The 24,130-nt window shown below is 40.9% G+C and overlaps 1 protein-coding gene across 1 annotated transcript in view; it reads right to left on the bottom strand.

Annotated features, from left to right (window-relative positions):
- NSD1 (nuclear receptor binding SET domain protein 1) overlaps positions 1–24,130 on the bottom strand; it is a 679,701-nt gene that overhangs the window by 111,833 nt on the left and 543,738 nt on the right. The window contains 1 exon segment of the mRNA XM_053719266.1: positions 10,670–10,786. Within this exon segment, the coding sequence (XP_053575241.1) occupies positions 10,670–10,786 (117 nt within the window).

Here is a 24,130-nt window from a genome sequence, read left to right as displayed (position 1 = left end):
AAAAGTATGCAAAGAAGACCAAGTTGCTGCTTTGCAAATCTGATCAACCGAAGCTTCATTCCTAAACACCCAGGAAGTAGAAACTGACCTAGTAGAATGAGCTGTAATCCTTTGAGGCGGAGTTTTACCCGACTCGACATAAGCATAATGAATTAAAGATTTCAACCAAGATGCCAAAGAAATGGCAGAGGCCTTCTGACCTTTCCTAGAACCGGAAAAGATAACAAATAGACTAGAAGTCTTTCGGAAAGTCTTAGTAGCTTCAACATAATATTTCAAAGCTCTAACTACATCCAAAGAATGCAATGATTTCTCCTTAGAATTCTTAGGATTAGGACATAATGAAGGAACCACAATTTCTCTACTAATGTTGTTGGAATTCACAACCTTAGGTAAAAATTCAAAAGAAGTTCGCAACACCAGCCTTATCCTGGTGAAAAATCAGAAAAGGAGACTCACAAGAAAGAGCAGATAATTCAGAGACTCTTCTGGCAGAAGAGATAGCCAGAAGGAACAAAACTTTCCAAGAAAGTAATTTAATGTCCAATGAATGCATAGGTTCAAACGGAGGAGCTTGAAGAGCCCCCAGAACCAAATTCAAACTCCAAGGAGGAGAAATTGACTTAATAACAGGTTTTATATGAACCAAAGCTTGTACAAAACAATGAATATCAGGAAGATTAGCAATCTTTCTGTGGAAAAAGAACAGAAAGAGCAGAGATTTGTCCTTTCAAGGAACTTGCGGACAAACCTTTATCCAAACCATCCTGAAGAAACTGTAAAATTCTCGGAATTCTAAAAGAATGCCAGGAAAAATGACGAGAAAGACACCAAGAAATATAAGTCTTCCAGACTCTATAATATATCTCCCTAGATACAGATTTACGAGCCTGTAACATAGTATTAATCACAGAGTCAGAGAAACCTCTTTGACTAAGAATCAAGCGTTCAATCTCCATACCTTTAAATTTAAGGATTTGAGATCCTGATGGAAAAAAGGACCTTGCTACAGAAGGTCTGGTCTTAACGGAAGAGTCCACGGTTGGCAAGAAGCCATCTGGACAAGATCCGCATACCAAAACCTGTGAGGCCATGCTGGAGCTACCAGCAGAACAAACGAGCATTCCTTCAGAATCTTGGAGATCACTCTTGGAAGAACTAGAGGCGGAAATATATAGGCAGGATGATACTTCCAAGGAAGTGACAATGCATCCACTGCTTCCGCTTGAGGATCCCTGGATCTGGACAGATACCTGGGAAGTTTCTTGTTTAGATGAGAGGCCATCAGATCTATTTCTGGAAGTCCCCACATTTGAACAATCTGAAGAAATACCTCTGGGTGAAGAGACCATTCGCCCGGATGCAACGTTTGGCGACTGAGATAATCCGCTTCCCAATTGTCTATACCTGGGATATGAACCGCAGAAACTAGACAGGAGCTGGATTCCGCCCAAACCAGAATTCGAGATACTTCTTTCATAGCTAGAGGACTGTGAGTCCCTCCTTGATGATTGATGTATGCCACAGTTGTGACATTGTCTGTCTGAAAACAAATGAACGATTCTCTCTTTAGAAGAGGCCAAGACTGAAGAGCTCTGAAAATTGCACAGAGTTCCAAAATATTGATCGGTAATCTCACCTCCTGAGATTCCCAAACCCCTTGTGCCGTCAGAGACCCCCACACAGCTCCCGAACCTGTAAGACTTGCATCTGTTGAAATTACAGTCCAGGTCGGAAGAACAAAAGAAGCCCCCTGAACTAAACGATGGTGATCTGTCCACCACGTCAGAGAGTGTCGTACAATCGGTTTTAAAGATATTAATTGAGATATTTTTGTGTAATCCCTGCACCATTGGTTCAGCATACAGAGCTGAAGAGGTCGCATGTGAAAACGAGCAAAGGGGATCGCGTCCGATGCAGCAGTCATAAGACCTAGAATTTCCATGCATAAGGCTACCGAAGGGAATGATTGTGACTGAAGGTTTCGACAAGCTGATATCAATTTTAGACGTCTCTTGTCTGTCAAAGATAGAGTCATGGACACTGAATCTATCTGGAAACCAAAAAGGTTACCCTTGTCTGAGGAATCAATGAACTTTTTAGTAAATTGATCCTCCAACCATGATCTTGAAGAAACAACACAAGTCGATTTGTATGAGATTCTGCTAAATGTGAAGACTGAGCAAGTACCAAGATATCGTCCAAATAAGGAAATACCACAATACCCTGTTCTCTGATTACAGACAGAAGGGCACCGAGAACCTTTGTAAAAATTCTTGGAGCTGTTGCTAGGCCAAACGGCAGAGCCACAAACTGGTAATGCTTGTCTAGGAAAGAGAATCTCAGAAACTGATAGTGATCTGGATGAATTGGAATATGCAGATATGCATCCTGTAAATCTATTGTAGACATATAATGCCCTTGCGGAACAAAAGGCAGGATAGTCCTTACAGTTACCATTTTGAATGTTGGTATCTTTACATAACGATTCAATATTTTTAGATCCAGAACTGGTCTGAAGGAATTCTCCTTCTTTGGTACAATGAAGAGATTTGAATAAAACCCCAGCCCCTGTTCCAGAATTGGAACTGGCATTATTACTCCAGCCAACTCTAGATCTGAAAAACATTTCAGAAATGCTTGAGCCTTCGCTGGATTTACTGGGACACGGGAAAGAAAAAATCTCTATGCAGGAGGTCTTATCTTGAAACCAATTCTGTACCCTTCTGAAACAATGTTCTGAATCCAAAGATTGTGAACGGAATTGATCCAAATTTCTTTGAAAAAACGTAATCTGCCCCCTACCAGCTGAGCTGGAATGAGGGCCGCACCTTCATGTGGACTTAGGAGCTGGCTTTGATTTTCTAAAAGGCTTGGATTTATTCCAGACTGGAGATGGTTTCCAAACTGATACCGCTCCTGAGGATGAAGGATCAGGCTTTTGTTCCTTGTTGTGACGAAAGGAACGAAAACGATTATTAGACCTGAATTTACCTTTAGTTTTTTTATCCTGTGGTAAAAAAGTTCCTTTCCCTCCAGTAACAGTTGAGATAATAGAATCCAACTGAGAACCAAATAATTTATTACCCTGGAAAGAAAGGGAAAGCAGAGTAGACTTAGAAGACATATCAGCATTCCAAGTTTTAAGCCATAAAGCTCTTCTAGCTAAAATAGCAATAGACATATACCTGACATCAACTCTAATGATATCAAAGATGGCATCACAAATAAAATTATTAGCATGTTGAAGAAGAATGCTATGAGAATTATGATCTGTTACTTGTTGCGCTAAAGCTTCCAACCAAAAAGTTGAAGCTGCAGCAACATCAGCCAACGATATAGCAGGTCTAAGAAGATTACCTGAACACAAATAAGCTTTTCTTAGAAAGGATTCAATTTTCCTATCTAAAGGATCCTTAAAGGAAGTACCATCTGCCGTAGGAATAGTAGTACGCTTAGCAAGAGTAGAGACAGCCCCATCAACCTTAGGGATTTTGTCCCAAAACTCTAATCTGTCAGATGGCACAGGATATAATTGCTTAAAACGTTTAGAAGGAGTAAATGAATTACCCAAATTATTCCATTCCCTGGAAATTACTTCAGAAATAGCACCAGGAACAGGAAAAACTTCTGGAATAACTACAGGAGATTTAAAAACCTTATCTAAACGTTTAGATGTAGTATCAAGAGGACCAGAATCCTCAATTTCTAATGCAATTAGGACTTCTTTAAGTAAAGAACGAATAAATTCCATTTTAAATAAATATGAAGATTTATCAGCATCAACCTCTGAGACAGAATCCTCTGAACCAGAAGAACTATTATCAGAATCAGAATGATGATGTTCATTTAAAAATTCATCTGAACAATGAAGTTTTAAAAGACTTTTTATGTTTACTAGAAGGAGGAATAACAGACATAGCCTTCTTAATGGATTTAGAAACAAAATCTCTTATGTTATCAGGAACACTGAGTATTAGATGTTGACGGAACAGCAACAGGTAATGGAACTTTACTAAAGGAAATATTATATGCATTAACAAGTTTGTCATGACATTCAATACAAACAACAGCTGGAGGAACAGCTACTAAAAGTTTACAGCAGATACACTTAGCTTTGGTAGCTCCAGCACCAGGCAGCGATTTTCCAGAAGTATCTTCTGACTCAGTTGCAACGTGGGACATCTTGCAATATGTAATAGAAAAAACAACATATAAAGCAAAATTGAACAAATTCCTTAAAAGACAGTTTCAGGAATGGGAAAAAAATGCCAGTGAACAAGCTTCTAGCAACCAGAAGCAATAAAAAATAAGACTTAAATAATGTGGAGACAAAAGTGACGCCCATATTTTTTTAGCGCCAAATAAGACGCCCACATTATTTGGCGCCTAAATGCTTTTGGCGCCAAAAATGACGCCACATCCGGAACGCCGACACTTTTGGCGCAAAAGAACGTCAAAAATGACGCAACTTCCGGCGACACGTATGACGCCGGAAACAGAAAAAAAAAATTTGCGCCAAAAAAGTCCACGCCAAGAATGACGCAATAAAATGAAGCATTTTCAGCCCCTGCGAGCCTTACAGCCCACAGGGAAAAAGTCAAATTTTAAGGTAAGAAAAATTATTGATTCAAATGCATTATCCCAAATATGAAACTGACTGAAATAAGGAATGTTGAACATCCTGAGTCAAGGCAAATAAATGTTTGAATACATATATTTAGAACTTTATAAAAAGGGCCCAACCATAGCTTAGAGTGTCACAGAAAATAAGAATTACTTACCCCAGGACACTCATCTACATGTTGTAGAAAGCCAAACCAGTACTGAAACGAGAATCGGTAGAGGAAATGGTATATATAAGAGTATATCGTCGATCTGAAAAGGGAGGTAAGAGATGAATCTCTACGACCGATAACAGAGAACCTATGAAATAGACCCCGTAGAAGGAGATCACTGCATTCAAATAGGCAATACTCTCCTCACATCCCTCTGACATTCACTGCACGCTGAGAGGAAAACCGGGCTCCAACCTGCTGCGGAGCGCATATCAACGTAGAATCTAGCACAAACTTACTTCACCACCTCCATAGGAGGCAAAGTTTGTAAAACTGATTTGTGGGTGTGGTGAGGGGTGTATTTATAGGCATTTTGAGGTTTGGGAAACTTTGCCCCTCCTGGTAGGAATGTATATCCCATACGTCACTAGCTCATGGACACTTGCTAATTACATGAAAGAAAGATTGCTCCCTGATGATTTTGAAAATCACTCTTAAAAGAAGAACCATAGGCGGAAAAATATAGGCAGGTTGATAACTCCAAGGAAGTGTCAATGCATACACTGCTTCTGCCTGAGGATCCCCGGACCTGAATAGGCACCTGGGAAGTTCCTTGTTTAGATGAGATGCCATCAGATCTATTTCTGGAAGCCCTCACATCTGAACAATTTGAAAAAACATCTGGGTAAAGAGACCATTCTCCCGGATGTAAAGCTTGATTGACAGAGATAATCCGCTTCCCAATTGTCTATACCTGGGAAATGGACCGCAGAAATTAAACAGGAGCTGGATTTAGCCCAAGCAAGTTTCCGAGATACTTCTTTCACAGCCTAAGGACTGAGAGTCCCACAATGATGATTGACATACGCCACAGTTGTGACATTGTCTGTCTGAAAAACAATAAACGTCTCTCTCTTCAAAAAGAAGCCAAAACTGAAGAACTCTGAGAAATGCACGGAGTTCCAAAATACTGAATGGTAATCTCGCCTCCTGAGATTTCCAAACCCCTTGTGCTGACAGAGATCCCCAGACAGCCTCCCAACCTAAAAGACTTGCATCTATAGTGATCATGGTCCAGGTTGGATGAACCGAAGAGACCCGTAGAACTATATGATGGTGATCTAACCACCAAGTCAAAGATAGTTGAACATTGGGATTCAAAGATATAGAAAGTGATATCCTAGAATCCCTGCACGATTAATTCAGCATAAAAAACTGGAGAGGTTTCATATGAAAATGAGCAAAGGGAATCAAATCCAATGCTGCAGCTATGAGACCTAAAACTTCCATGCATATAGCAACTGAAGGAAATAATAGAGACTGAAGGTTCCGACAAACGGAACCCAATAAAATTGTCACTTGTCTGTTAGAGACAAAGACATTGACACAATCTATCTGGAAACCTAAAAAAGGTGACCCTTGTCTTAGGAATCAAGGAGCTTTTGATAAAAAGATCGTCCAACCATGTCTTTGAAGAAACAACAAAAGTTGAATCGTATGAGATTCCGCAGAACGAAAAGACTGAGCCAGTACCACAAGACCGTCCAAATAAGGAAACACTGAGAACCTTGAAAAGATTCTTAGAGCTGTCGCTAGACCAGAAGGAAAAGCAACAAATTGGTAATGCTGGTCAAAAAAAGAGAATCTCAGAAAATGAAAATAATCTGAATGAAAACAGAAAATGAAGATATGAATCTATTGTATACTAATAATGCCCTCGCTGACCAAAAGGCAGAATAGACCATATAAACACCATTCTAAAAGATGGTACTCTTATATGACAATTCAAAAAGATTTTCTATCTTTGGGACAATGAATAGTTTTGAACAAAACCCCCAAACCCTGTTCCTAAAATGGAACTGGTATAAATACCCCAGAAAACTCCAGGTCTGAGCAGCGCCTTGAACCCCAACGGGTGACCAGCCGTGCTTCACAAGTACCCAATACATACAGGTCTGAAACACACTTCAGGAAAGTGTGAGCCTTTACTGGAATAGCTCGAATATGTTAGAGAAAAAAAGACTTCTCACAGGCGGTTTTGCTCTGAATCCTATTCTGTACCCCAATCTAAGAAGTTTGGAACGAATTGAACCAAACTAATTTTAAAAAAGTCTTAACCTGCCCCTTACCAGCTAAGCTGGAATAAGAACCGCACCTACATGCAAATTTGGGGAGCTGACTTTGATCTTTTAAATGGCTTAAATTGAATGAAGAAAACTTCCAATTATAAACATGTTACTTGAGGAAGAATTAGGATTCCGTTCCTTAGTAAGAAAAAAAACTAATATAAGCTTAAGATTTACTCTTAGAACTCAATCTTGAAGCAAAAAACACCCTTCCCCAGAGTAACAGTTGAAGAATTGAATCCAATTGTGAACCAAATAATTGATTACCTTGGAAAAAAAGAAATATGGAATTTAGAAATCAAATTAGCATTTCAAGATTTAAGTCACAAAGTTCTTCTAGCTAAAATAGCTAGAGACATAGATTAAACCTCATTTGCGAAAATATCAAAAAAATGACGACACAAATGAAATTATTAGCATGTTGATCAACTTAACAATGCTAAACAAATCATAATCCGATACTTGTTGCACTAAAGTATCCAACCAGAAAGTTGAAGCAGTTGCAACATCAGCCAAATAAATTGCAGGTCTAAGAAAAGTACCTGAAAATAAATAATTTTCCTAAATAAGATACAAGTTTCCCATCTGAAGGAAAAAAATAAATACTATTTTCTATAGGAATAGTAGTATGTTTAGCAAGAGTAGAGATAGCCCCATTAACTTTGGGGATCTTTCCTCAAAACTTTAAACTAACTGCCGGCAAAGGATACAATTTAAAAACCTTAAAGAAGGAATAAAAGAAATTCCCGGCCTATTCCATTCCCTAGTATCAGGATCTGGAAAAAAAAACATTGGAGAAACCACAGAAGGTTAATAAGCAGAATTTAAATGTTAGCTAGTCTTAAAATCAAAAGAACTAATCACCTCAATATCCAAAATAATCAACACCTTTTCAACAAAGAACGAATGTACTCTATTTAAAAATAAAAAAGTAGATTTGTTAGTGTCAATATCTGATGAAGAATATTCCGAATGAGAAAAAACATCATCAGAGAAGGATAATTCAGTATGTTGTTGGTCATTTGAAACTTCATCAACTAAATGAGAAGTTTAAAAAAGACCTGTAAATTTTATTAAAAGGCGGGATGGCAGACAAAGCCTTAGGAATTTATAAGAATATTTTTCTGATTCTATTCTAAGTATATCTTGTACATTAGAAGGAAAAAAGAATAGCAATAGATAATGCATAATTACTAATGGACTCTGCATGTAAAAGTTTATCATGATAACTTATTACAAACCATAGCTAAAGATAAAAATTCATAACATTAAAATAAATTAACTTAGCTTTGGTAGGACTGATATCAGTCATCAGGAATCCAACAGTATTTTCTGATACAGGAACAGTTTTTTGGGATATCTTGCAATATGAAATAGAAAAAACAACATATAAAGCAAAATTATCAAATTCCTTAAATGACAGTTTCAGGAATGTGAAAAAATGCAAACAGAACAGGCCTCTAGAAACCAGAAGCAACTAAAAAATGAGACTTAAATAATGTTAAAAATCTGGCGCCAAGAATGACGCCCACATATTTTTTGGCGCCAAAAACGCCTGCAACAAACACGAGAGTCAAAAATGATGCAACTACGTGAAAACTTCCGGCGTCAACTACGACGGCGGAAATTACGTTATCGAAGTCAGACAAACGTCAATCTCGCGCCAAAAATGACGCAATAAATTCTAGCAATTTTTGCACCCGCAATCCTAACAACCCGCAATTTATAGAAAAAAAGTCAATTGAAAATTTTAGGTAAGAAAAATATTTAATTCATATGCATTTTCCCAAAAAATGAAACTGACAGTCTGAAAGAAAGAAAATAAACTGATTGACCTGAATGATGGCAAATATAAGTATAAAACATATATTTAGAACTTTACATATAAAGTGAGAAAACAATAGCTGAGAGTGTCATAAATAAAAGATAACGTACTTACCCAAAGACACTCATCTACATAAAGTAGATAGCCAAACCAGTACTGAAACGAGAATCAGTAGAGGTAATGTTATATAAGAGTATATTGTCGATCTGAAAAGGGAGGTAGGAGAAGAAATCTCTACGACCGATAACAGAGAACCTATGAAATAGATCCCCTAGAGGAAGACCATGGTATTCAATAGGCAATACTCTCTTCAAATCCCTCTGACATTCACTGCACACAGAGGAAAACTGGGCTTCAGCCTGCTGCGAAGCGCACATCAACGTAGAAATCTAGCACAAACTTACTTCACCACCTCCATGGGAGGCAAAGTTTGTAAAACTGAATTGTGGGTGTGGTGGGGGGCGTATTTATAGGCATTTTGAGGCTTGGGAAACTTTGCCCCTCCTGGTAGGAATGTATATCCCATACGTCACTAGCTCATGGACTCTTGCCAATTACATGAAAGAAATTAAACCGCTCTGGCTGAGTAAAATTAACAGTCTAAGGAGCCAAGTCAGTGCAAAAACACGTATTTGGCCCTGAATACACATTATTTAATGCTGCCCAGATCACACATACACTTTCTCCTGACCCGGGTAAATGAGAATCTTGTTAATAATAAATAAGCCCATAAAGTTAACCCCTTCCTCTAAGAGGTTAAACACTGTCTCTGTCACATAAGCAACAAGGAATTAACCCTGCATTAAAGTGCCCGCACACTGCCTGTTAATATCCTTACCAAGGATAATGCTAAGTCCCATGCAGCTTCAGTGCCAGCCTTTCCCCAGCACTTACCTGCAATCTAGCTCACACAGCGTGGAAGGATGCCAACTACATACAGAGGCCATTGGAAAGAAGAAAGATCAGAGCAAACCTACTCTGGCTTTCTATACTAGGACAGCAAATATGTTAGGAAAACGCAGCAAGGCCCACCTTAGAAGTTCCTAACTGCTTTAAAACCACCACTACTCTACTGAAGATATTAACGTAAACAACAGTTAGACCCAATCCTTGAAACAAAGGAAAGAGAGTAAACCTACACTGGCTTTCAAAAAAAAAAAAATCTTGCTTGTAGCGAAGAATCGCCAGACACCAAATACTTCACCTCTTCCATGAACAGAGGCAAAGAGAATGACTGGGGTTTGTGGGAAGGGGAGTGATACTTAACAGCTTGGCTGTAGTGCTCTTTGCCTTCTCCTGCTGGCCAGGAGTGATATTCCCAACAGTAATTGATGATGCCGTGAACTCAACATATCTTAGGAAAGAAACAGATTTAGTGACTGCTTGAAAACATAGGCATAAAAAGGAGGGACAAGGTGACACTTGTTAGTAGAACCTACTGTTAGTGACCCCTGATTCTACTTTAAGTTAACTTGCATTCATTTAGGTAACTGCCATTGCTAACATTCTAAACCTACAACAAACAATGCATTCTGTTCTTTTTGGAGTCGCACTTATTCTAGTAAAAGTACAACACACTAAGATCTGGATTTGCACAGATATTAGTATGTTGCACTTTTCCAAGAATAAATGCGAATGAAGAGAGAAATGTGACACGCGCCCACCACCTTCCTCATTTGAATGCTACCTAAATACAGACATATATATATATATATATATATATATATATATATATATATATATATATATATATAGATATATATACAGTATGTATATATAATGGCTTCCAGGATTTGTCAAGCAATAGTAAAGACAATATTATGATCTTATGTAAAGCAAAACAAAAATAGACCTATAAATAATAGCAAGTTTAAAAACAAAGATGATTGAAGATGTGCCAAGAAACTTTCTTTTCATCTTCCTTTTACTTTAAACCTTACCTTGTCCAGTGTGAGCATGTAGAAATTTGTTATATCATGTTCTTGAGCATAACGGATACGTGCTCGACACTCCTCTTCATCAATCATTTCCCCCACATACTCATTAACAAACTCACCCTAAAAAGCAACATTGAAATTTTAAATAAGAAAAAGTTTTCAACCAATGATGAGCTGTGAAAGTAGATTGTTATGATGAGCATATGAAAGTAGGTTGTTTTTAAGTAACACTGTAGCTTAAAAAAGAAAATCCCTACATTAACAAAGCAGTTTAAAAAAAAACAAAAAAAACTAAAAAAACAAAAAAAACAAGCATCCCCTTTAATAATTAGTTTAAAGGGACAGTCAACACTAAAAATAAACTAGCTTGAATGAATTACTTACAACACGATTAGTGCAAACATCCTTATTCACATCCTATAATGCAGACTGAATCTTTTTTTTAAAAAAAACAACTGCCGTTCTAAGCAAAAAAAAGATCATAAACTCCTCCTATGTTGACGTCACTCTCAGGCTGATTCTAACTGCAAATCACAGGAGTGTCGGCCACGACTACTCCTGAGCGTTCACACCCAATTGCGCATGCGTAAATTGTATGTTACGTCAGTATCTGCTTCTTTATACCCGGAACAGTGTATAGGTTCCCTATTCAGCGACGGACCAGCACTGTCTGGATAAATATAGTATTCACACCAGAACATGGAGAAATTATTTTTATTGAAAAGTAGCACTCAGAAGTGATTTTCTGAAATAATTCCTTATAGAACGGATAGCTTATGGAAAGTTCTTCCTGTAACAGCTGTCTGGATAAATATAGTATTCAGGCATGACAGTATGCACCTCCTCCTACCTGCCATTGGGTTTCTACACCGCCGCTCGCCACTAAAGTAATCGCCCTCTTTAGGTTTCCTTCCTCCCAACAGGATGTTACAGCTGCTTTCCCCTGAGCTCAGGGCAGAGCCATACACCATATACCATATACATTTTTAATAACCGTTTCACAGCGGTGCCTGAAGAGTGTCGGTCTCTCTAGTTTACGTCTGTTTTTTTCAGACTTGTGTATGTGACTACGTCACCCCGGGGCGCAGTAGGGAAACAGTGTATGGCTCTGCCCTGAGCTCAGGGGAAAGCAGCTGTAACATCCTGTTGGGAGGAAGGAAACCTAAAGAGGGCGATTACTTTAGTGACTGGTGCAACACTAAAATACATCCCCGCCTCTTCCTGCAGAAAAAAAAAAAACGGACACTATGCACATGCGTCAGTTGTTAGAATCTTTGGCGGGCACTACAGATCTTCAAACTAGCCGTGGGGAAGAAGAAGATGAGAGGAGGAGTTATGGAGCCATGTTTTTTTTTTACCCAAACGGCTCAAAACGGCAGTTTTTTTTTACAAAATCGGTTCAGTATGGATTATAGGATGTGAATAAGGATGTTTGCACTAATCGTGTTGTAAGTAATGCATTCAAGCTAGTTTATTTTTAGTGTTGACTGTCCCTTAAAAGAGAAATTTAGGTTATTTATAAAGAAAATGTAACCCTCTCCTGCTTTGCCATGTTCCTTTCTAAAAGATTACTTGCACCAACTCAGACAAAAATATTGGCTTGATGATTATATCAGAACAGCAAACATTTGAGGCTTTTGCCTTGTAGTATGGAATATATAGGCCCACTAGAGGTATCTAATTAAAATAAATGTATGCTTACTTGATACATTTCTTTCTTTCATGATGGTAAAATTTCACAAAATTATTGCATTTGGTATTATACTTCCTGACCAAGCAAGGCAGGCAAACTAAATGCAACAGGATCTGCCGCCAATTAAATGTAATAACCAGGGCAGGGCCATAGCCACTCACCCCAATGAAATAAATATTGATCAAGCAAGCAAAAGTTTTGTTTTGCTTCCAATGATGGTGAAAAAGTCTACTAATGATCACATGTGGGATTTAACATCCAACCAGTAAAAGCCACAATATCAACAAAATTTGTGAAACTAAGATTAATCAGGCACAACAACCTTCAGAACCTTCCTGCTAAAGGCAGTATCAGAATAGGCATAAACAGTGAAATGGTAAAATATTATGCAAAAGAGGACCAGATAACTTTTTTAAAATGGGTCAAAAGAAGCATCATTTTGTAAAGCCCAAAGTAGTAGCCACTACTCTAGGTGGGTGAGCATTGATATATTAAAAAGCAGACTTATCTATCACCAGATCAAAACCAGGCTGCTAAAGTAGTTGCTGTAGCACTGTGACCCTCAAGGTTCAGAAAATTTAACAAAAAGTGCAATCTTAAAGACTTTGTAGCTTACATATACATCTTCAGAGCCCAAAAGACATCCAGGTAGTTCAAGACATGCTCCTTCGAAATCTTAGGAGCAGGACACAAGCAAAAAGAGAACCACCCAGGGTCATTGAAGATCTAAGCTATGCATATGTTAAAAGGAGGGGTCTGCAATATCCTCACAATAAAATTGAGACTCCAGGGATAACAGGAATGATAACCGAACCTGGGCTGAAGTCTGAACATGAGGAATTTTGTCATTCTTTGCGTTGAACACCACCCTCAGAGACCCCAGGACAGCTACGCTAATCTAGAAAGCTGGCCTGTATGGAGTGGTGAGACTTCCACCAGTCCAGGTCTCTCTCATCCCCTGTTCCAGGGAAATCTTCAAAGACAAGTCCTCATGATCCCCATTCTATTGACATAGAAGAGAGAGTTGCAGAGGTCTGAGATGAAATATGGAAAAGGGGAAACACATCTAATACTGCACCGTCAACCCCCATACAATGAACCAATGTTGGAGAGGGAGTATACTGCAGCCTGGATCACTTCAAGTCTCTCTGGGAAGGTAAACTTCAGAAATATATCATGATCTAATCCATACCAGATGTAACCCAGCACAAATAGGAGCTAAAAGGTAGGCTAGGCAAAAGGACCAAGGAGTTGCCAGAGCATCTACAAATTCCGCTCTCGGGTCCCTAGATCTGGCACAATATCTGGGAAGTTTGTAAATTAGATGTGAGGACATTAAGCCTATTTCTGGCAAGCCCCATCTCAAGACCATCTGAACAAAGATCTATTAATTTAGAGACTGCCAACTGAGATTGTCTGCGTCCCAATTGTTGACCCCCGGAATGTGAATTGCTGCTAAGGTACATAGGTTGCTTTCTGCCCAAGTCAAAATTCAAGCTACCTCTTTCATTGCTAAAGGACTTTCAGTCCCTCCCTGAAGAGGTTTATTGGTAACCTCGCCTGATGAGGAGGCCAAACTCCTTGCGCTCTCCTAACTCCCCCAAACCCTGACGAAGACGGAGAGACTGGCATCTGTGGCCACAATGACCCAGGATGGACAAAGTATTTTGGCACAGGCCCTCTGTAATTTGAGTCTGTGTCTCCATTAAAGAAAGGCACTTGGAAACCGTATCACTAGATACTCCCAGAAAAAAAAGAGACCCTGCTATTGGGAGACGGGGAACTCTTTGGAACGTTGATCTTCCAACCGTGGCTGCTCAAGAACACTAGAAGTTTCTCTGTGTTAGAAACAGCCAATGACAGGGTCGGAGCCTGAATACCCTGTGCTCTGATTACTGTTAATAAGGCTCCCAAAACTTTTGTGAATACTCTAGGAGCTGTAACCAAACCGAAAAGGAGGGCCACAAACAAAGTGTTTGTTCTGAAATCAAAAGAATTGATGATAATCCTTGTGAATAGAGATATGAAGGTAAGCATTCTTCAGATCTATTATGGACATGAACTTACCCTGTTGAACTAGGGGTAGAATAGTATGAATGGTCTCCATTTTGAAAGTGGGAACTCCCAACAATTTGTGGTCTTTAAATCCAGGATAGGTCTGAAGATTCCCGCTTTTTTGGAACAACAAACAGGTTGTATAACCATCATCAGTTCCAAATCCTCAACACACTGCAAAGAGGCAGATGCTTTGGAAGGAAACTTTCGATCATGAGACAGAAGGAACCTACCTCGAGGAGGTCTGGTCTGAAAACCTATCCTGTAACCTTGGGACACAATGCTCAGATCCCAAGGATCCTGAACCAATTGAGACCAAGCCTCCTATAAATGTCTCAAACCTGCTCCCACCAGAACTGAATCTGGGGCTGTATCTTCATGCCGATTTAGAATTCAGAGATTACTTGGTCTGCTTGGATTTGGTCCAGGAAGAATCTAGCTTCCAAGAGTACTCAGGTTTTTGAGATGATGAGGACTTATGACTTTTTTTGCGGAGCAAAAGGAACGAAAATGACTGACAGATCTCTTTTTTCTCTTAGATCTCTTGTCCTGAGGAAGGAAGGTATCCTTTCCCTCAGTAACTGTGGAAATGATTGCATCCAAACCTGATAAAAAAAAAAAAAATCTTCCCTTGAAAAGGAAAAAGACAAACTGTTCTTGGAAACCACATCTGACAAACAAGATTTGAGCCATAGAGCTCTTCTGGTCAAAACAGAAAACGTTTTTCGCATTAATCCGAATAATATCAACTGCTGCATAACAGATGGAGTTAGTGGAGCGAAGTAACAATGTGGCTTTGTAATTCTTCAGCTGAGGACTCTCCTAAAATAAGATCAGCCATAGTCCCACCTTAAGGCCACAGCTACGCCCACACATGCTATACAAACAGCTGGTTTAAAGAGAAAACCTGCTTGAAGAAAAATCTTTCTGTGAAAGGCCTCAAACTTACAGTCCATAGTGTCTCTAAAAGAAATACTATCCTCTAATGGAATGAAATAGTAGTTTGCTTGGCCAAAGTAAAAAAATGCACCATCAACCTTAGGAATAGATTTTAATAACTCTTTTTAAACTTGGAAGATTGGGAAAAGCTATCGCCCATTCATAGGAGATTATCTCATAATAAACAGAAGAGGTGGAATGATTCACAGAAAGCAGCCGCCCACACTTATTCAGATGTCTTCCTTCCCTGTTCCGGCAAAACTGTGCTGGCTTCTTAAGCCCCCTCTGCTACTCACTGCTACTATGGCATTAAATTAGCTTCTGCAGACACCACTGGAGCTGAACTTCCCACACTGCTCTGTGAAACATGATCCTGGCTTTAATTCAACAGTGTGGTAACGGTGAGGAGGGGGATTAAGAAGCAAGCATAGTTTTACCAGAGGAAGGATGGTTATGCCCTTAGCCTAAAGGCCATGTACAGATTCTTTTCAGCTTACAACTACTCCTGGCTTATGTGGGTCAGATCACCTGTGCAACCCAGAAATATTAGGCATCATCATTTGGATTGTAAATATTAAATCACAGACCTGCCAACTCAACACGGTCTGGCCGTGTGACACATGATTTGCTGTGTTTTCTCATGATCACCCGGTGATCTACATAAAACATAAGGTGTGCGAGGGACCAGTGAGAACAGTTAGGAAACAGTAGTGAGGAAGAGAATAGAGGAGCAACCTGAGGAGGAGATCAACAGCCATGTTAGAAATTAAGTCCAGGCTTACTTTGTTGAGAGGACCCTTGCCAAGGAGGAAAACACTTTACATTGGTGGAGTCCTAACAAAGATAAATATCCCACCTTGACGAAATTGGCAAAATTCTACTTATGCAACCCAGGCACCTAACACCATCTGAGCACCATCTCTGCTGCAGGCAATATAGCTTGTAAAAAGAGAGCCATCCTCAGCCAGGAGCATGTGGATCTGTTGATTTTTTTGCATTTAAATGCCAAGTTACTGGAAGAGTGAATAACAAACCATTATAGACAGTGATAGTCTACCTCATTATAGTTCTAACTCTTCAAACAGTTTATGGTTTTGTTTTGCTTAATCATAAAAATCTTTTTGTTTGTTGCTTAAATTGGATAAACTGTGTTAATGTAAAGTTTTTGTCTGAAGTTTTTATCTGTAACACTCAGTTTGTGGATTTTATTTTAAATATAGGAAGAAAATTATATATTTTTTATCCATTTAATCGTAAAAATAAAAATTGTGTAATAGATTATGAAAAACAAATTATGCTTACCTGATAATTTCCTTTCCATCTATATGAGGAGAGTCCACAGCTTCATTGCTTACTTTTGGGAAATACAGAACCTGGCCACTAGGAGGAGGCAAAGACACCCCAGCCAAAGGCTTAAATACTTCCCCCACTCCCCTCATCCCCCAGTCATTCTGCCCAGTGGCATCACTAGGGTTGGTGTCACCCGGTGCGGTAAGTTATGGTGTCACCCCCCCCCCCCCCAGAAACACACAAAAACACAGGCACACACACATACAAACACTCAGACACACTTAAAAACATACTCCGATGCACACACAAACACTCGGAAACACACTCCGACACACGCACAAAAACACTGAGACACACACACACACAAAATCAGACACGCACAGACAAAAAATGTAAACTGCACTGCATTAATTATAAAGCTCATGCCTAGAGCTGCTCCCTGGCTCAGCAGAGCATCAAATGAAAGATAAACAGAGCACTCTAAAATAAATCACTGAAGAAAAGGTTTAGGCGCGCAAACTATGAAAATTTTGCTCTCTGGCTCTGTTCCAAGTCTGTCAGTGCACAGTCCCGGGCCGCGTGCCTACCACTTCTTATGGCCAATCACCTCTGCACTCTGCCCACCCCCAGACCCCCGCCCGCTCTCCCCTCCTACCTCTTCAGTGTGCACTTAGTGTACCGTAACTGTACCGGTCTGGTGGGCATCATACGTGGCTCCTTCACTTTAGAGACAGAGTCAGACAGTCATGCGGTCAGGTGCCAGGCATCCCCCTCACGATTTCCCAGTTCCCGTTTAGAGAGACAGCACAGCAGTGAGTGACTCCACTGCTCCACATGTCACTGAGCAGTGAGCACAGATAGGCAGGCAGGTTTAGGCAAGCAGTGCAACTTCGCAAGCCCCACGGCACGCCCACAACATTCATAGTGAAATTGGGCAGGGGAGGAGAAAAGTACAAACAAGCAAAAGCAGCCTGGAAAACTATTTGTTGAAATTGCAGCGCTGGCTCAAGGGGCAAAAAAATTGTGCGTCTACAACTTCCCCAGTCCCACATGTTCCCAAATGCCAGCCCCTCTAATAAAAAAAATCTATGCATCTCAACATTGTATTTCTTTGAATTTCAATTAAAAAAATTTTTTTTGGTGTCACCCCATGGAGGGTGTCACCCAGGTGCGGCCCGCACCCCCCTAGTGATGCCACTGATTCTGCCGAGGGAACAAGGAACAGTATGAGAAATATCAGGGTATAAATGGTGCCAGAAGAAAAAAAAATTTTGGTCCTCCCAACGGAGAAAACGGGTGGGGGCCGTGGACTCTCCGCATACAGATGGAAAGGAAATTATCAGGAAAGGATAATTTATGTTTTCCATCTTAATATGAGGAAAGTCCACAGCTTCATTCCTTACTTGTGGGGTAAAAGAGAGGCGGACCCTACTCTGAGGGAACCACAGCCTGCAAAACTTTTCACCCAAAAGCTGCTTCAGCCGAAGAAAAAAATAGCAAATTTGTAAAACTATGAAAAAGTATGTAAGGAGGACCAGGTAGCCGCCCTACAAGTCTGCTCCATAGAGGCCTCATTCTTGAAGGCCCAAGATGAAGCCACAGCTCTAGTTGAATGAGCCGTAATCCTCTGAGGAGGCTTATGTTCCTTTGTTTCATATGTTAAGCGAATAATGCTCCTCAACCAAAAAGATAGGGAAGTGGAAGAAGCCTTCTGCCCTTCCCAGAATAGACAACAAACAATGCCGAAGTCTGTCTAAAATCTTTCGTGGCCTAAAGGTAAAATTTCAAAGCCTGTACCACATCCAGATTATGAAGTAATCGTTCCTTCGAAGGAGGGAGGAGGATTAGGACAAAAGGAAGGATCCAAAATCTCCTGATTGATGCTGCGATAAGACACAACCTTAGGGAGAAAACCCAACCCAGTGCGAAGAACAGCCTTGTCAGCATCAAAAACTAGGTAAGGAGGCACACATTGCAAGGCCGCCATCTCAGAGACTCTGCGTGCTGAAGCAATAGCCAGTAGAAAAAGAACCTTCCAAGAGAGTAACTTAATGTCAACTGAATGCATGGGCTCAAACGGAGCCCTCTGCAAAACCTTAAGAACCAGATTTAAATTCCAAGGAGGAGCGGAATGTCTAAACACAGGCCTGATTCTAGACAGAGCCTGAACAAAAGACTGTATATCAGGAAGCTCCACGAGCCTCTTGTGTAATAACACAGAGCCGAAATCTGTCCCTTTAAGGAACTAGTGGCAAGTCCCTTCTCCAAACCATCTTGGAGAAAGGAAAGAATCCTGGATACCCTGACCTTATGACAGGGAAATCCCGCTCTTCACACCAGAATAAGTAGGTCCTCCACACCTTATGATAGATGCGACGAGTAACCGGCTTTCTAGCTTGAATGAGAGGATCAATCACACTCTCAGAAAAAGCTCTCTTGTCTAGGACTAAGCGTTCAATCTCCACGCAGTCAGCCTCAGAGAATCTGGATTCTGATGAACAAAAGGACCCTGTTCCAGCAGATCTCTGCGACAGGGTAACCTCCATGGAGGAGATGAGAATATCCCCACCAGATACACAAACCACATCCTTTGTGGCCACGATGGAGCAATTAGGATCGCCGAAGCTTGCTCCTGCTTGATGCAGGCCACTACCCGAGGTAGAAGTGGTAATGGTGGAAAGATGTAAACTAGTTTGAACCTCCAAGGCACTACTAATGCATCTATCAGCTCTGCCTGTGGATACCTGGACCGCGACCCGTATCTGGGTAGCTTGGAATTGAGTCGGGACACCATGAGATCTCCGGCATCCCCCATCTCTTGCAAATCTCCGCAAACACCTCGGGATGGAGAGACCATTCCCCCCAGGAGAAAGGATTATCTGCTGAGGAAATCCGCTTCCCAGTTGTCCACACTGGAATGTGAATCGCTGACAGCGAGCAGTTGTGGGCCTAAGCCCATTCCAGAATCCAAGATACTTCCTTCATTGCTAGGGAGCTTCTTGTTCCCCCCTGATGGATGATGTAAGCCACCAAAGAAATGTTGTCCAATTGGAATCTGATAAACTGGGACGAACCAAGAAGAGGCCAAGCCTTCAGAGCGTTGAAGATCGCTCGAAGTTCCACAATGTTGATCGGGAGAAGAGATTCCTCTCGAGTCCACCGGGCCCTGTGCCTTCCTGGCACCCCAAATGGCTCCCCATCCTGAGAGACTTGCGTCCGTAGTCACAATCTCCCAGGATGGGCTCAAGAAGGATGTGCCTTGGGACAGGCGATCTGGACAGAGTGACCAAGAGAGCGATTCTCTCGACCGGTTGTCCAGAGAAATCCGTTGAGACAGATCCGAGTGGTCGCCGTTCCATTGCCTCAGCATGCACAGCTGAAGAGGTCTGAGATGGAACCTGGCGAATGGAATTATATCTATGCTGGAAACCATGAGCCCAATTACCTCCATACACCGGGCCACCAATGGCCCTGAGGAGGTCAAGACAATTGGAAGTAATCTTGCAACGTCTCTGGTCTGTAAGGAATATCCTCATGGATATGGAATCTGTTATCGTGCCCAGGAATTCCATCCTGGTACTGGGGACCAGAGAACTCTTTCCTAAATTTATCTTCCATCCATGAGATTGAAGAGGAGGAGCTCTTGAATGGTCTTCTGCCAGCCTGGCAGGCCGGAGCCTGGACCAGGATGTTGTCCAAGTATAGCGCTACTGCAATACCTCTGGACCTCGCCACCGCAAGCAGAGCCCCCAGAACCTTCGTAAATACTCTTGGAGCAGTAGCCAGACCAAAAGAAAGAGCCACAAACTGGAAGTGCTGGTCTTAAGAACTTGAAGTGATCCTTATGTATTGGCACACGAAGGTAGGCATCCTTCAAGTTTATCATAGTCATGAACTGTCCATCTTGAACTAGGGGCAGAATAGACCTTATTGTCTCCATCTTGAACAATGGGACCGACACAAACTTTTTTAGGCACTTTAGGTCTAGTATCGGGCGAAACGTACCCTCCTTCTTTGGGACCACAAAAAGGTTTGAGTAGTACCCTAGACCTCCTCTCAGGGAGGAGAGATCCCTCACGCACCCTAGAAAAGCTTCTTGTTTTTCTGGTCTTGAAGACAAGTTTGATAAGAGGAATTTGTCCCTGGGCAGACGAGATTTGAAACCTATCCTGTAACCCTGAGCGATGACCTCTAGAACCCAAGTGTCTTGCACGTCCCCCAACCAAGCCTCCACAAAGAGATGGTCTGCCCCCAACACGATCCAATGCCGGATCGGGGGCTGCCCTTTCATGCCGACTTTATTCCGGCGGGCTTCTTGTTCTGCTTGGATTTATTCCAAGATTGAGATGGTTTCCAAGTTCCCATGGACTGATCAGGCTTCGCGGAGGGCTGCTGGCATTGGGATTTATCCTAACGAAAGGGATGAAAATTAGGACCCTGTCCTTTAGGTTTATTCTTCTTATCCCGCGGTAGAAAGGCACCCTTGCCCCCAGTGACTGTGGATATGATAGAGTCCAGGCTTGGACCGAAAATAATCTTCCCCTTAAACGGAAGGGAAAGTAATCTAGATTTTTAAGTCATGTCTGCAGACAAAGACTTCAGCCAGAGAGCCCTATGGGCTAGAATAGAAAAACCTGATGTTTTGGCATTCAGGCGAATTATCTGCATGTTTGCATCACAGATGAAAGAATTAGCTACCTTCAAGGCCTTAATTCTTTCCTGGATCACATCGAGGGGAGTTTCCACCTCGATCATCTTCGATAAGAGTCGCACCAATAGGTAGCGGCTCCAGCTACCGCCGCAACTGCCACTGCAGGCTGTAAAAAGTACCCTGTGTGCTGAAACATTTTTCTTAATAGAGTTTAAAGTTTCTTATCCAAGGGCTCCTTAAACGACGAACTATCCTCCAGCGGGATAGTGGTGCGCTTAGCAAGCGTGGACCACCTTAGGGACAGACAACCACAATTCTAATTGAGAGTCTGGAACTGGGAACAATTTCTTAAAAGATGAAGGGGAAAATAAGATCCAAGTCTCTCCCATTCATTCTTAATAAAATTTGCCATCTTTACGGGAACGTATGTGGCACCACCCTGTCCTCAAGCTTAGGAATAGAAGGGTCCTTGGGTAATTTAGGTTCCAGAACCTCTAACAAAGCCAACACTTCCTTTAACAGAAAGCGTAAGTGTTCGACCCTAAATCTAAAGTCTGGTTCCTCCGCAGCCGGAGGTTTAGAGGCAGCAGATTCCGAGCCAGAAAGAGCCTCCTCTGAGCTATCAGAGGCGTCTTCATCAGCAGATAATCTAGTATCAGATAAATAAAAAAAAAAAATGGTAGATGACCCCTGGAAAGGATAGCAATATTTGCCCTTTCGTTTGCGCTTAGCGGGGCGAGGTAAAGCACTGAAGGCCGCAGACACTGCCATTTGTAAGTGTTCAGAAAAGTCTTGAGGTAAAAGGGCCCCTCCCAGAGGAGGATTAGCAATGCAATGGGAGGTTGCATGTGTAGTAGGAGATGATAGCAGGGAATGCACCTAACGGGACAGAGACTCAGTGGTACTAAACATCTTTGTCTTTAAAAATATAACTACCTTATCGAGGCATGTGGAACATAATTGAGCTGGCGGATATACCGTAGCCTCCTCACAATAAAAACCGGTATTAGATTTAGGAAAAGAGGGAGTACCCTCTAACGCATCAGAGTCCTCCATAGTTTGCGCTTTAAGATGGACAATAGAACAAGATAAATGGCACCTTTATACCCCCAATGGACGGGGCACTCACCACCTCCTATGACCCAGGCCCCACAGAGAAACCACTTCTCCTGTAAACCGCACTGTAAGGAAAAAGGAAGTCAATGAGACCACACCCGGTCACATGGAGTGCCATGCTGGACCACCCCTGCTCCAGGAGAGAAACGCGCCAAAAACATAATTTATGTAAGAACTTACCTGATAAATTCATTTCTTTCATATTAGCAAGAGTCCATGAGCTAGTGACGTATGGGATATACATTCCTACCAGGAGGGGCAAAGTTTCCCAAACCTCAAAATGCCTATAAATACACCCCTCACCACACCCACAAATTAGTTTAATGCATAGCCAAGAAGTGGGGTGATAAGAAAAAAGTGTGAAAGCATAAAAAATAAGGAATTGGAATAATTGTGCTTTATACAAAAAAAATCATAACCACCACAAAAAAGGGTGGGCCTCATGGACTCTTGCTAATATGAAAGAAATGAATTTATCAGGTAAGTTCTTACATAAATTATGTTTTCTTTCATGTAATTAGCAAGAGTCCATGAGGTAGTGACGTATGGGATAATGACTACCCAAGATGTGGATCTTCCACGCAAGAGTCACTAGAGAGCGAGGGATAAAATAAAGACAGCCAATTCCGCTGAAAAAAATCCACACCCAAAATAAAGTTTAAATCTTATAATGAAAAAAACTGAAATTATAAGCAGAAGAATCAAACTGAAACAGCTGCCTGAAGTACTTTTCTACCAAAAACTGCTTCAGAAGAAGAAAACACATCAAAATGGTAGAATTTAGTAAAAGTATGCAAAGAAGACCAAGTGGCTGCTTTGCAAATCTGATCAACTGAAGCTTCATTCCTATACACCCAGGAAGTAGAAACTGACCTAGTAGAATGAGCTGTAATCCTTTGAGGCGGAGTTTTACCCGACTCGACATTGGCATCTTGGTTAAAATCTTTATTTCATCATGCCTAAGAAATGGCAGAAGCCTTCTGACCTTTCCTAGAACCGGAAAAGATAACAAATAGACTAGAAGTCTTTCGGAAATCCTTAGTAGCTTCAACATAATATTTCAAAGCTCTAACTACATCCAAAGAATGCAACGACTTTTCCTTAGAATTCTTAGGATTAGGACACAATGAAGGAACCACAATTTCTCTACTAATGTTGTTAGAATTCACAACCTTAGGGAAAAATTCAAAAGAAGTTCGCAACACCGCCTTATCCTGATGAAAAATCAGAAAAGGAGACTCACAAGAAAGAGCAGATAATTCAGAAACTCTTCTAGCAGAAGAGATGGCCAAAAGAAACAAAAACTTTCCAAGAAAGTAATTTAATGTCCAGCGAATGCATAGGTTCAAACGGAGGAGCTTGAAGAGCCCCCAAAACCAAATTCAAACTCCAAGGAGGAGAGATTGACTTAATAACAGGTTTTATACGAGCCAAAGCTTGTACAAAACAATGAATATCAGGAAGACTAGCAATCTTTCTGTGAAAAAGAACAGAAAGAGCAGAGATTTGACCTTTCAAGGAACTTGCAGACAAACCTTATCCAAACCATCCTGAAGAAACTGTAAAATTCTAGGAATTCTAAAAGAATGCCAAGAAAAATGATGAGAAAAACACCAAGAAATGTAAATCTTCCAGACTCGATAATATATCTTCCTAGATACAGCTATACGAGCCTGTAACATAGTATTAATCACAGAGTCAGAGAAACCTCTATGACTGA

This window comes from Bombina bombina, chromosome 6 (assembly GCF_027579735.1).
Source record: "Bombina bombina isolate aBomBom1 chromosome 6, aBomBom1.pri, whole genome shotgun sequence".
Lineage (NCBI taxonomy): Eukaryota > Metazoa > Chordata > Amphibia > Anura > Bombinatoridae > Bombina > Bombina bombina.
This window is presented reverse-complemented; position numbering and strand designations above follow the sequence as displayed.